The sequence below is a fragment of the Lissotriton vulgaris genome, chromosome 4_1 (genome assembly GCF_964263255.1).
Source record: "Lissotriton vulgaris chromosome 4_1, aLisVul1.2, whole genome shotgun sequence".
Taxonomy (NCBI): domain Eukaryota; kingdom Metazoa; phylum Chordata; class Amphibia; order Caudata; family Salamandridae; genus Lissotriton; species Lissotriton vulgaris.
The window spans coordinates 588655102-588668684 of NC_141691.1; the positions used below are offsets into that span (position 1 = coordinate 588655102).

The 13583-nt window shown below is 47.4% G+C and overlaps 1 protein-coding gene across 1 annotated transcript in view; it reads left to right on the forward strand.

The window, feature by feature from the left end:
- The first annotated feature begins 2493 nt into the window (after positions 1–2493).
- Positions 2494–13583, forward strand: part of BMPER (BMP binding endothelial regulator) — a 477629-nt gene continuing 466539 nt past the window's right edge. Inside the window, exons 1-2 of the mRNA XM_086964813.1 lie at positions 2494–2785; positions 6588–6673. Of these exons, the coding sequence (XP_086820939.1) occupies positions 2629–2785; positions 6588–6673 (243 nt within the window). The 5' untranslated portion in view covers positions 2494–2628. The remainder of the gene's footprint in view (positions 2786–6587; positions 6674–13583) is intronic.

Consider the following 13583-nt stretch of genomic DNA (forward strand, 5'->3'; position numbering starts at 1 on the left):
CTAGATCAAAACATTCCAGAAGGGATAGAGTAGGAAAGATGTGTGGGAAATGAGTCCCCTTTTCCATTGAGATAGCACTAGCAGGCTTCAGGGAGCGAGGGTGCGCAGGGGCTTCACCGGTGGTCAGGCCGAGGTGCTGCCTTCAGCATAGTGTAACGGAACAGTGAGGGATTGGGTGGAAAAGGAACTGAGAGGGACGGGGAAATATGGGGAGGGGGGGGGGCGCATGGGGTTAGAGAGTACAAACGAGGGTGCTTGAGTGAGGGCAACAGAGATATGCGATGACTTTAAAGCATAATTAAAAGCGGGCAGGATGGAAGAGTGGGGTGTACAGGCTCTTGGGCGAGAGGTAGAGAAGAGGTGAGTGAGCTACGAAAGGGGAAACAGAAAACATTGTTTAAGAGGGGAGAGAAAGGCGACGGGGGACAGTGAGGAGAGGGGCGGAAGAGCGGAAGGGGTCAAACATTGTTTAAATACGTCGCGGACCCACGATGGGGGTGCTACGACAGGCCACCAGTCCAGGAGGCAGTGGCAGACAGCGGGGTGTTCCCACCCAAGCCCAAGGGGTGTGGGGGTGCGGTGCTGGTCAGAAGCGGGGTGCCGGTGAGACCAGGAGTGTTAATTGACAAAGGGTGCTGGTGAGAGTAGGGGTGCTTGTGGAGGAATAGTGCTACTGAGGGGGAGCTGCTGGCGGAGGAGGGGTGCTGAGTAGGAGGGGTGCTGAGGATAGCAATACTCGGGGAAGGGGAGTGCTGTGAGTGGGATATAGGTTAGTGGTAAGTAGAAGGGGCTGGAGAGGAAGGGGCGCAGGTGACACCCCTTCCTCGTTGCTCGTGTAAAGCTCTCAGTTTGTATCTTTTCTGTTCCTATTGTGAAGCGCTCTGACACCTTCGGGTAAAGTCCGCGCTATATAAAATTGCATAAATGAATAATAAATAAATAAACAAGAGTGGGTATCCGGAGGCACAGGGCTAGGAGGAGCGGTGCTTGGTTAAAATAAAATTGCTGGTGTAGGAAGGTGTTAGGATGGGGCGCTAGAAGAGGAGCTCCTCGGAAGTGACAGTAGGTGTGGGGGAAGGGGTCCTGGAAAAGAGTGCTGGCGAGAGGAGGGTTGCTGGGGAGAGGAGAGTGCCTTGGGGGTGGGGTGCCGGAGGTGGTGGTAGTGAGAGGAAAGGTTCTCGTAAAAGGGGCGGGCTGTGTGCGCGGCCGGTGTCAGCTCCTTGCCTGAGGTTTCTGACCCCCCGCCCCGTGTGATATGTCAGGCTGATCCTATCTGGGAGAGCGGGACAGGCAGTCTGTACATCCCAGCGCCAGCTCCAGCGCACCACAGTCCAGCTCCGGTGCAGGCGGAAAGCTGCGAGACCCCAGAGGAGGAGGGAGTAAAGGACCCGGGACAAGGCGGGACCCCCTTGTGAGAAACGCCGAGCGCAGGGCAAGTCCGGTCCTGTCCCTTCCAGGGTCACAACCAGTGCGCGTTGTAAGACGTGTGCAGGGCAGGTCGCTGTGCTCAACACAGAGGCATCCAGTGCAGAGTGCACGCAACATCCCTGACGCGCGGAACCTCCCGGCGCGAGCAGCACAACGTGTGTAACATCCCCGAAGTGAAGAAGTATCCAGCGTGCACAGTGCAGCGTGTACTACATCTCACAAGAATCAAGTGTGCGCAGCGCAGTGCGTGCAACACATGGGAAGTGAGCGCGCACACGCTATGCACAGTGCAGTGGGTGCAACACCTCGGAAGTGCGGGAGTATCCAGTTTGCACAGTATCACCGGCACTTACTTGGAAGTGCTTAGGATCGCGTATGTGCAGCTGCAGGGCCAGGGGCTCCAGTCCGCTTACTCCCATCGTGTGTGACCTGCATCTGAGCCCTGGAAGGCACCAAGAGTCCCGCGTCAGTCCGCACCTCGCAACGGCTCCTTTGAAGCGCGTGGGCTTCATGTCTCAGTTCCACCCTGTTTGCCCCGCATCCTTGCACCTTTAAAGAGCCGAGGGCTCCGGTGCTCCCGGCGTCTCTCAGCCTGTGTATGCAGATGGTTCTGGTGGCGGAGCCCGAGGCTAACATGTTCGCAGGCTCTCCATAGGGAGCACTCAACCTCCAGGCACTTTTAGCACCGGGATGCTCCGAAGTTGTCAGCTTCTCCAGCAGTACACTAACCCTCTAAACCTTTGAAGTGCTGGGAGGCTAAAGAGTTGTTTTGCTGCTTTTCAGACCTTCCAGTGCCCGGACTCGGAGGCTGCTACAGACTAAGCCCATCTCGTCTAACAGCGGGCACTCGCCCTCGGTACTTCAAGCACCAGGAGGTTCCAAGGGCCCAGTCTATACTGGTGTGCACTGACGTCGGTACTCCTCCGTACAGTGCCAGAGTCTGAAGTGTTCTCTCTGATGATCTGAAGACGCGGAGGTTGAGTGTCCCGAGCTTCGCCCAGTGTGCTCTGCACTCCTGGACTGTGGATCGCCGTGCTTCCGCCTCCGGTGTCTGGTGCTCAAGGCGCTACATTCCCTGCACTGGGGCAGCAGGTGGACTTCTACAGAGCGGAGCCCCTGGAAGTGCCTGGTTGCTCCTGACCCCGCAACAGCACATTGGGCGCCTGGATTATTGCCTGCACCGGACCGGACCCGTGTACCATGCCCCGCAGCTCCACTCCCAGCACCCTCCTCGTCATCCCCTCCAGGGGCAGATTGCAGCTCTCGTCCCCCGCCAAGGGCAGCATGGCCCGCACGGGCTGCCTCCTCTTCATCAACGCCTTGGTGCACCTGTCCCTGGCTTCCTCTTTCCTGACAGGTAAGTGCTCAGTGAGGGCGTGCACTCCAGGGGAGGCTGCTAGGAGAGCTGGCGTAGATGCAGCAGTAACATGTTAATACTTGGAACAATACTACATTTTCAGGCTTTAGTAGAGCATTTAAGCGCTCAGAACATTAAATCATCCTAATGCATTGCTCGATCTTATTGGTACGCAGTTTATCGACAACAGAAGGATGAAAGGCTTGGCTGGGTAGAACAGAGCATGTGTCATTCAGGTTACACACATCTCCACATATTGTGTTTTATTCCATTAAAATAATCTGCAGGCTATGATATACACATCACACTAAACACATGATTGTTCTGACTCATAAGGGCCTACAAGCTCATGTTGTTCTGTTCGCTATATCAATCAATATTGTGTGTCAACATTATGGTAGATATCACTTATAGTGTGATACATCCATCACAGAATGGAAGATAAGTCGATGTGCTGCTATATGTTATAATATAAACGTATGCGCTGTTATATTTCATAATGTGATACGACCACATCACCATACCCCATACCCCACGAACTCGCCTCGAGTCTGCCCTGCGGTTGACAGCAGGCAGTAGAAGGGTTCGCCTTAGCAGCAGTGACTGCAAGTTGTCGACTACCGGGCCAGGGGCACACTGGTGTCTGGAGCTCAGCCGTGACTTACACCTGGCGCCGCGGGCAGAACGGGCTCTTAATTGCGCGCTGGGTTTCAGCCCGATCCCTGGGTGAGATAAGGTAGGGGAGCCCGGCCAGGACGGTCGCCCCCATGCCCCAGGTGAGGGGTTCTCGCGGATCAGCAGTGAGGTGAGATAAGGCAAGAGAGCCCGGTGTCTGGGCCCTCCTGCCCCCAGCGATGGTTGTCTCGCGGATCATCAGTGAGGGTCGGATGCAGAAGCTGCCGGACGGAGGGCCCCCTCTCTCCTGTTTACTCTCCCCCACAGCTGTGCCCTCTTCACCACAGGAGCACAGCACAGAGGCCAGTGATGAATGAGGCAGAGCAGACCTCGGCCGCGCTCGGCTGGAACCGCTGCTACCGAAATGCCCGGTGAGAAACATGTAGATTCGCCAACATCTCCACAGGCTCCGCCGCAGAGACTGGCGGGGGCTGTGTCTCTGGAGGTCCTGCGGCGATGTCTCCGTATCTGCACTTCCCGCAGAGGAGAGATGTTAACCAATCCCCACTGTACACAGAGGTCACGAGATACCGACCCATAGGAGAGCTAGGGGACATATCGGTGAATTCCCTGGAGAGACCGTCGGATCTGTCTGTAAGATACGGGTATCTCCGTCCTAGGTGCGCTGTTATTTTTATACTCTACCGGTTCAGACTCAACGATATTTGGCGATTCTGCAGACAGAGGCTAAAAGAACACAATTTCAGGTTCTAATAAAAAGAAGATCGGTAGGATCTACAGGAGAGAAGTTCGGAGGTGACGTCTCACTCTCGTGCAAGAGAATTGTAGGTTCTACAGAGGGGGGATTCCACGGTGGTTATAGGTTCACACAGAGTTTGGTTTATAGGTGGCTTTTCATGCAGATTGAGTTCCAGAGCTGGCTGTCCCTGCACATAGAGATGCAGAGGACTCTGGGTTCTACAGAGGGTGGTCGGAGGTGGTTATAGGTTCACACATACTAAGACTGTTTGTTCACATACAGATTCAGGGGTTTGTGGATTCTGTAGAGAGTGGTCGGATGTGGCTATAGGTTCACGCAGACTAAGACTGTTTTCTCACATACAGGTTCAGGGGCCTGTGGATTCTGTAGAGAGTGGTCGGAGGTGACCATAGTTTCATGCAGACGGAGGCTGTTTGTGCACATACAGGTTCAGAGGTCTGTGGGTTCTAAAGAGAGTGGTTGAGAGGTGGCTATAGGTTCCTGCAGACTGATACTCCGAGGTGGCAGTTCGCGCGGGTTATGGTCTGGAGGTGCTTCTCCAAGGCTCACGCATCCCGAGGAGAGGTGCGTGAGTTCTCGCTGAGATGAGCTGTCCACGAGTTCTAACGAGAGAGAGATCTACAATGAGGGATACATTCGGACATTGTTAATTTCATCATACAGAGTGTCCACACGAGTTACCTTCCTTCTGCAGAGAGAGGTTATGTGATCTGTAAACTCGGCAGTGTTCTCGGATAAATACGAACGAGAGGAGAGGTTCGAGATCCTCCGTGAATTCTGCAGAGACAAGTGCAGACATTTGTAGGTTCGGCAGAGTGAGCTAGAAAGATCTGTAGACATGCAGGTGAGAGAGGTCCTGAGGCTTGCTGAGGTCTGAGGAGAGAGGTGCAGAGGTATCTCAGCAGAGAGCTATTGTAACTCTACTGGCCTGCCAGGCTTCAGGCAAACAGCTCATGTCCAGCTAGCTTCCAAATCCACCCTTTCATACAAATACTCAGAGGTTAAGTGGTACCTGGAGCCAGAATGCGCATATGTTGTCACAAATTCTAATCCCAGCAGGCCACGCAGTCCATCCTTACGGGGTCGGTAAATTCAGTGCCATTAAATTGGGTAATGATAACATCTGCTATTTACAGCGCCATCAAACGGCAGAATCGAGTTATTAAGCGTTACACACAACAGGTTTTATGATCAATAAAGTGTCTGTAAAAAGGTGTGTTGCTCTTTACATGCAGAGCACGCGCGACAAACCCCTCACACGAGGAGTGTGCCCTACACGACTCTGGGTTCTGTTGCTCGCGTTAGTACAACTGTGAGATAGTTCACTCATGTTTCACTACTCCGAGTACTTACAGGGCAGACTCCCTTCACATTAAATCTACCTCGTAGCCCACTGTATACCAACAGTCTGAATAGAACTCCACGCAGCATGTCCAACAACGCTCTTTAATATGTAAAAATGGATTGATGTAAGGCATAATGCCTGCTAACCCATACCATACATCATACATTACATGAGCCACTAAACACAAGTGATTCAATACAGAACCTATTCGAATTTACAATAGAAACCGAGCTTTGTACTGCCTCTGAGTGCTTTCTGGAGCACCACACGCAGCTTCACAAATGCAAGACTCGATGTCTACAAAATACCATGTAGGCATCTTATGCAGCCGGGGGATAGCTCACTGGAGTATGTGCTAGGATTTACTGCGCTACAGTAGGGCGGGCATAGTATGCGATAGTAAGCAGCGGATAAAACCGTTAGTAGCGTGATGCAGCACTGTCGCCGAGGTAGGAGCTTCAACGCACCCACGGTGCAGTAAAGAAAGTTGAACCTGTGCGCAATTAAACTTGCCAGGCAGTTCTCCCAGACTACCACGTGTACTCCGGAAGCCATTTTCAGCGGTACACTATTCTTTTGTACACACGAATTTACAAAACAGTCCATATTCGGGGTCCATCATTTCATCGTGCATATGGGGGAATTTTTGTTTTATTATTATTTAGGTATACTGTTCTTATGTCAGAAAATAATGTCAATATACCCGTTAAGATTAGCTCTAAATTGTGTTACATTATAGTAATTTACAAAGCAGAAAACGCTGAGGCACTACATTTCTATGTTGGAATATAATGCGAATTACATGTGCCCCGGAGTGCTTTACAGGCCACGGCAGTGGGTTCTTGTGCTTCTAAGCGCCGAATTACAAGTGACCACAAGTGTGCTCGCCGCCTTGCACTGGCGTGCTTCAAACGCGCTCCTCTCTGATCATAGTGCGAGCGTAGAAACAGGCGCCTTCACCCGTCGAGCTGAACTCCCCTCCCAGGTGTATGCTATCTAGATGCGCGTGATAGTGCCCTCCTTGCCCCGTGTCACCCCTAATCTTTGTTTCTCCTCCTCAGGATCCGTGGCAAAGTGTGGAAACGAGGGCGAGGATCTGCAGATTCCATTCATCACCGACAACCCGTGCATCTCGTGCACCTGCCAGGTAAGAGCCTCTCGGCCTGTCTCCGAAGGGGGAGGGGGGGGGGTCTGTCTTCTCTTTTCATGCGTGTATACTACAGCCAAACCTCAGCAAGGTGTGAGGTCAGGACGCCAGTCACACACAGCCCAGTGGCGGGTTCACGCTGAGGAAGCGCGTGACGGCAGCGGGGAAGGCGCGAGGCAGGTGCACCTGCACCGAACAGGCTGCTCGTGCCGTGGAGCGCGCCTTTTAGTGTTTGAGCATGCGCAGCGGGAGGGTGTCTGCAGGTGCAGCGAAGGGCACCCGAAGCTATGTACGCGGCAGACGTTAGGTAGAGAACGCACATTTGTGGCGTGTTTGTGTAACTGTGAGTGCTGGTGTGCACAGGGGTATTTGTGTCTTTGTGTGTTTGCCGGCGTGTATGTGCCTGAGTATTGGCTGTGTCCACATGTTGGTTTTTAGTGTCTGAGTTCGCGTGTTCCGGTCTCTGTGTGCCATGCCCGTGAGTTTACGTGTATTTTTAAGTCGGTGTATGCACCTGTTTGCGTGACTGTGTGTGTCGGTGTGCAGAGGGGTATCAGTCGGAGGGTGTGTGACTCTGTATTCAACTGAGTGCGAGTGAGGGCTTTTAGTGTGTGGGATTGGGTATAGTGGTGTCTGTATGCCACTTACCTTATTTTAGGTGCATTTTATGTCGGTGTGTTTGTGTGTGACAGCGTGAGTCTATGTATTCTTCGAGGGCGAGTCTGTGTGGTTCCGTCCGGGTGTCCCGTGTGCGTGTATATGTTTGGGGCAGCGTCTGTTTGTGAGTGTGTCTGGATTGCTCTTTGTGTGCAGGTGTCGGTGCACCTGTGTGCACTTCTGTCTGCATGCCTCTGTGTATATGTGGTGTATTTTTTGTGCCGTTCCCCCGCCTCTGTCCCTCCCCCACACTTCCAGTTATCAAACACTCGAAGTTTTACAGCTGAAAGCGAAAACTGTGTACCCATTGTTTCGTTTCAAATGTGATGCCCTTGCCCGTCCAACTAGCTACACCGGAATGTGAGGGCCACAATGTGACAGCTCACTGCTTGTAGTGATGTTGTAATACAATAACCCAGACACACAGCCTTTAAACTGCAGCACAACCCTCTTTAATTATCATCTGCTCTAGCAATCTTTCCTTCTGCAAGAGGAAGTACACAACTTAATGTAAGCCCGAAACTGCTGTCATTCTTTCCTAAAACTGCTGTAATTTTTTCCCGAGTAACATGCACTGCTGCTTTCATGGAAGACACGCTGTTCGCTTCGGAGCGAACAGATCTGGGTGCAGCGTTTGTTTAATATTACCCCAGTCACCCAGCCAAGATAGGAAGGACTGCATATTCGTCCTAATTGTAGACTTTGTAGGCATGCGTATTTTATTCTGGGATTTAACATTGCATTTTAACGTTTCTTATTTGATCAGTTCTGGTGTATATGCAGGGTTAAAACTTTGGCTGGGTCATTGTGGTGTGCTCAAAATTTTAAGTGAAAAAAGCGCATGTTTACCTAGTTTTACCAAGTTGATCTGTGTAAGGCTTGTATGTAGAATAGGGTAGGTGTCTATTCGTTATGAAACTTTAGAACGTTCGTGAGTTGGGTGGGCCTTAAATGTTTTGGAAAAGCTTGGGGTTTGCTTATATTCACGTTAGTATGTAGGTAATTACATTCAGATTTTAGACTCAATAATTATCAGCAATATACTAGGGGTTGAAGGCCATCCATCAATGTGCACCGAAAAACTGGAAATGCAAATCAGAGACAAAACACATACACTGGTTAGTGTCTGTGTTTTGTCTTTGATTAGAATTTCTAGTTTTTGTTCACCTAAAATAATCTTGAGAACAAAAAAAAAGAACTTATCAAAGGTTACACGGTCTCAGAAATGTGCATAAAGAACAAACACATTATCATAAGTCCCAAAAGTTTTAAAAACAGAGACTCCTACTGTTTCATCTACCTCTGCAAGGTTTCCACAGCTGTGTTAAAACCAAGAAGTAGAATTCAGAATACTGAACATTTATCAGACAGTGAATCATTTATGTCTAGGGAGTCTAATGTAGGGGTTTAGACGCTTAGGGCCTGGTTCTCAAACTTCACTATGTAGTACTGCAAAACATACTACAAAATGTAATTTCTGCCTATACTTATGTGTGCAGAGTTCTCTGCCCCAACTGTGGAGTCTCTGCACATGTAAGTGAAGATTTTAGTAGTAAATGTGGGAGGGACACAGGGGAGTTAGTGGGAAAAATGGCAGACTTACTACTAATGTGGATGCGATTAGGGAGAAATATTAGAGGTGGTCATGGCCAGTAGTAGAGAGGGGTGGCTCCCACCCACTCAAAAGTACAAGAATTGCATAACTCTGGGGTGGAGTCATGTAACTTAAACTTTTGTAGTAAGTTTGAACTCAGAGTTTGTGAATACTGCATGTAGTAAACTTATTACAAAGTGTTACCTTAGGGCAAATGTAGTAAACATACTACAAAGTGTGACATACCATTGTGAATCAGGCCATTAGAATTTTAACATACCTTGAGAAATTCATGAAGAAGACGAAAAGCTTCTTGTTTTTGAGTCAAGCCAACCAGAGAGCACAAGCAGCATTGTTGTCGAAGACATATTGTGGGCTTACCAAAACATACAGTGGCTTGCAGCCTACCCATTGCTTACCATTGGTTGGATTTACTGTCACTCTTATTGGTTTGCTTTCTATTGGATGTCTTTCCTTGTTTCCACCAGCTCATCTTGTGTTTGTCCCTCTCATGCAGCAGTCATTTTACCAATTATTTGTTTGGCTGGCTTCAATGCTTCCTCTTCTCACTTTTAGGGAACTACTTTCACTCCTTTTTTTAAATACTTCATGAGATTGCATGTGTTTTCCAGCTGTCTTCCTTGTGTGCTTTTCTACCCCTCCACTTTGCTCCCTCTTGCCCACGTGCTTCTTCCATGTTCCAAGCTGCTCTCTTTTTCCCATGTGTTTCACCCTTTGCCCCTGTCGTCTCTCCCTCATGTCACTTCTCCCCCTGCCTTTTTTTAGCCATGCTACACAGCAGCCGCAATTCTGTACATCATGGCTATTAACATTGGCAAAGTCAATAGGTCCCATAGACGAGACCTATTGGTTTTACCAATTCTTGTTTATAGTGTAATTTAAACTAGGCACAACTAGTCTGCAGCTTCTGCTACTGCATGCTCCATTCTAGGTTCCTCTGTTTCTCTCTTTCTCCCGAGAAGATGTTTGCAGATGTGGGGAACTTTCCTTTAACCCCTTAGGCGCGGCCGCGATTCTGCGCCTGTACGGCGCTTTTAATGAGTGGGCGGGTTCATGACGGCCTGAGCCGTCATCAGCACACAAGCACCGGGATGCATGACGGCTGGGGGTCGTCATCAGCACCAAAGGGGTTAAACTAAATTCAGGCTGAGGTTCGTTCTGCAGGAGTCATCTAAAAGGCCCTCATAGCAAGAGCCATAGAGTGCACATGTAGTATAAAAGCAGCTCATCCGACCTATCAGGCAAGACTAAGGTTTTTTATTTAACTTTAACGTGTGTTCAGTGCAGAGTGACAAAGTACTTTCCAACTCTGTAAAAATGTACATATTGCAAGTGAGATAAGACGGCTGACATTGTGATTCGACATTAAATAGTGTTATAGTGAAAGTGAGAGAACCATTCAGCATTCAGTATTTCAATTTTTTACGAATTTGGGATGACCTTGATAATAATACAATTTGTATTGGCGTGATGTACAATTTGCAATTGTTAGGGATTGTCAGGATTCAAGTAAGGGTTGTAAAGTAAGTCTCAGTGAAAGTGCTGTATGATCCTCTTGATAACTGAGACTGTTGTGAGCTGCCTATCAGAGGGGCATTCTATGTCTTCGGTTTCTTACCAGAGAAGGACTGTTTGAGAGAGAAAGGTATTTCAGGCGTGTACATATTCGGCATGGCCAGTCATTCTAGGGTTCTCTTACCTCCAGACCTCCCAAGTTTTTGCATTTGATATTCAAGTTTGCTTAGTTGGACTGCCATGTAGGTGATGCATGCAGTCTCGAATGTAGAGCAGTGTTGCAGAGAAAGCTAGTCTACAGATGAAAGTGCAGGTATGATGTGATGCATTTATGTATGTATGTATGTATGTATGCACAAATTTATGTATTGAGATCTCACATGCTCCAGTGTGAAGGACTTCTTTGATCTGGAAAGGTCAGTCAGTTGAACTTTTCCATAGTCTATACATGACATCACAGTTGCGTGGATTTAAGGTCCTATTTGTGAAGAAAAGTCTGAAGCTACAGAGAAGTCAATCTGTTTGGTAAGCTAGGCGAAGTAATTTCTCTAGCTCAAAGCTAAGAGAATAACCTGAGGTGATCATTTTCTGTGATAGCCCTAAGAAAGTGTGTCCAGGCTGTGGGTAGTTCCTACCATTTGTTACGAGAGAGCAAAATAAATTTGTTATTCTATGGGTTCAACTTAAATTTCATATGAAGCATCAAATTTTGAATTTCCCAAAGGTGGACCTACCTACTGTGTGCAGTGTCAGAATGAAAAATGGACATGGCTCCTTTAGGTCTAGTACGGCCAATGCTAGGAAAACATAGTTTTACATTGTCCTTTGTCCTTATATTGTACTTTTCAACACAAATCGTTCATGTCAGTAAACAAAAAACATTTCCAAGGAAAATATCTTTGATAAGGGCCAGATTAGTCAGCAAGTTTCACTGCTGTTGTATCACATAAAGTATGAAACCAGTGCAATGCATTGAATTGGGATTTACTTTCCAGCGCAAACCTTGTTTTGCATCAAAAATGTACACTTTCTTGAAGTAGGCATTCAGTTACAGGAAGGTTTTTTTCTCCAACATTTATGTGTGCTGTACTGTACAGCACACATAAAAAGTTTGAGAAGGTTTAAACTATGTCTAGCTGTAGTATTTTGTACTGGAAGGACATCCTTCCAGTACAAAACCTATGGTAGGCCTTATGCGCATACCCTGGCCCTATGGTGCAAGGGTGTGTGTGCGTGCAGCAAGGCATTCTAAAGTGCACCAGTACTGGAGGAGAGACAAACAGTCTTATATTTTAGTAGATATGGCTCTGTCCTGCTCTCTCCCTTTCACGTAACACAGCGTAGCTACTTTGATTGCTGCTGTGGGTTGCGTGAATTTTATTAGATTTGCCACAGAATGTGCTGGTTGGGTGTTTTGACCAAGTGCTCATACACCATGACAAGCTCAAAACGTCACTTCATTTAAAATTGCAAATTGTCCAGCTGTTTTATTTAAATTACTTGTTTAAAAACTGTTAAAAACGTGATTACTTTATTTATTCATTATTTTTCTATTTTGACAAAGGATGTTGCTAGAGGATTGTTGATAGAGATAAGATTGCTGTTCTAATAGCCTTTCATCATCAACATTAAGAGGAATGCAATTCAGAAGTCTAATGTTGCCTTTAAATGCTACAACGGACTAAGAATGTGTATGAACGGTAAGGTGGAATTTAATTTTTTTAAAAGGCTAGATTACCAATTAAAAGAAAACAGTCTAGGGCTCGTAGTCAAACTCATTAGGTAATGCATACCCAGGGGCACACTTCTCCAATATTCATGCAGCGCAGCAAGACACCTTGCTTCTGCGTGGCAGGGAGAGGGCAAGAATGAGCCATATTTGACATTACAAGGGCATTTATGCTCTCTGTGCTAGCGCACATACTGCTGACTAGTGCCAACTTGAGCACTATTGCAGCATAGTCCGAGAGTGCTTGCATTGTAGGTACGATTGTTTGTGTGCAGGAAGGGGCACCTTCCTGCAAAAAAAAATCCTCTGAGGCTTTTTCCTCTTTCCATGTGTGCAGCAGAATGAAGGCCGACAGAAGTCCAGCCTGATACGGGATCGGATGATGGCGGAATAGACAAATGTTCGCCATTATACAACAGGATTAACAGAGGCTGGCTTCATGCAGGAGGACCTTTCCCTGTCATGGACCACTGGATAGAGTGACATACCTCGAATTTTGCTTATTGAAAATGCTCACTATTGAACTACTGGCTAAATAGAGGACGGTGTAACTCAGGAGGCAATCTCCCTGTTACGTACCATTGGATTAGTGGTCCACCCCACGATCTTTTTATTGAGACTATAAGAAGTTGCGAATACAGACATTTTACAAGGGTCGATACGAGTCTGTCAAGCAAATTACGGGTTGAGCCCTGAAGAACTCACGGATGTGACGAAACGCGTTGGCAACAGGCAATTCTGTAATTTTTTATGAAAATCACATAAAGGAAATCTGAAACCTACAATCAAGATTGTGACATTGTATATCTGTGGGAAGTTTCCGAATGAATGTCAATGAATACTGTGAACTATATAAATCAGTTAATATAATTTTCACACTTGTACCTTGGTGCGGGTCATTTTATGTCACACACACAGAAAGAGGAAAACACAAGGCGAAGTAAGCATTTTTTTCATTTTGTTATGCCTCCTCTGGGAACACCAACTTCCCCCATGCGTGGTACAAGGATAACGCAAACCATGATAATATACCTTCAACTTTTAGAGTGCGGGCGATTGAAAAAAGTAATAATTTTTACCCATAGATACATTGTGTGGGATCCAGCTAGATCTCTAGCAGATAGCACATTTTCATTACGATTTATCAGGTTTATCAAACTCATCATTTAAAAATTTTGCATACATGATACATCAAATACTAGTATGATAAAGTCATGACTAGAGGAAGGATTGTTCCATTAATGTTTGTGTGGATGAATTATCTAATTTTATGGACTGCATTACCCTGGGAGCACTAAAATGCAATGACATACTCTAATGTCAGCACATTGGACAAAACAACACCCTTTAGTGCATAACTCTCAGGGTAGTGAGATCAAGCAGTCCAAACTTAC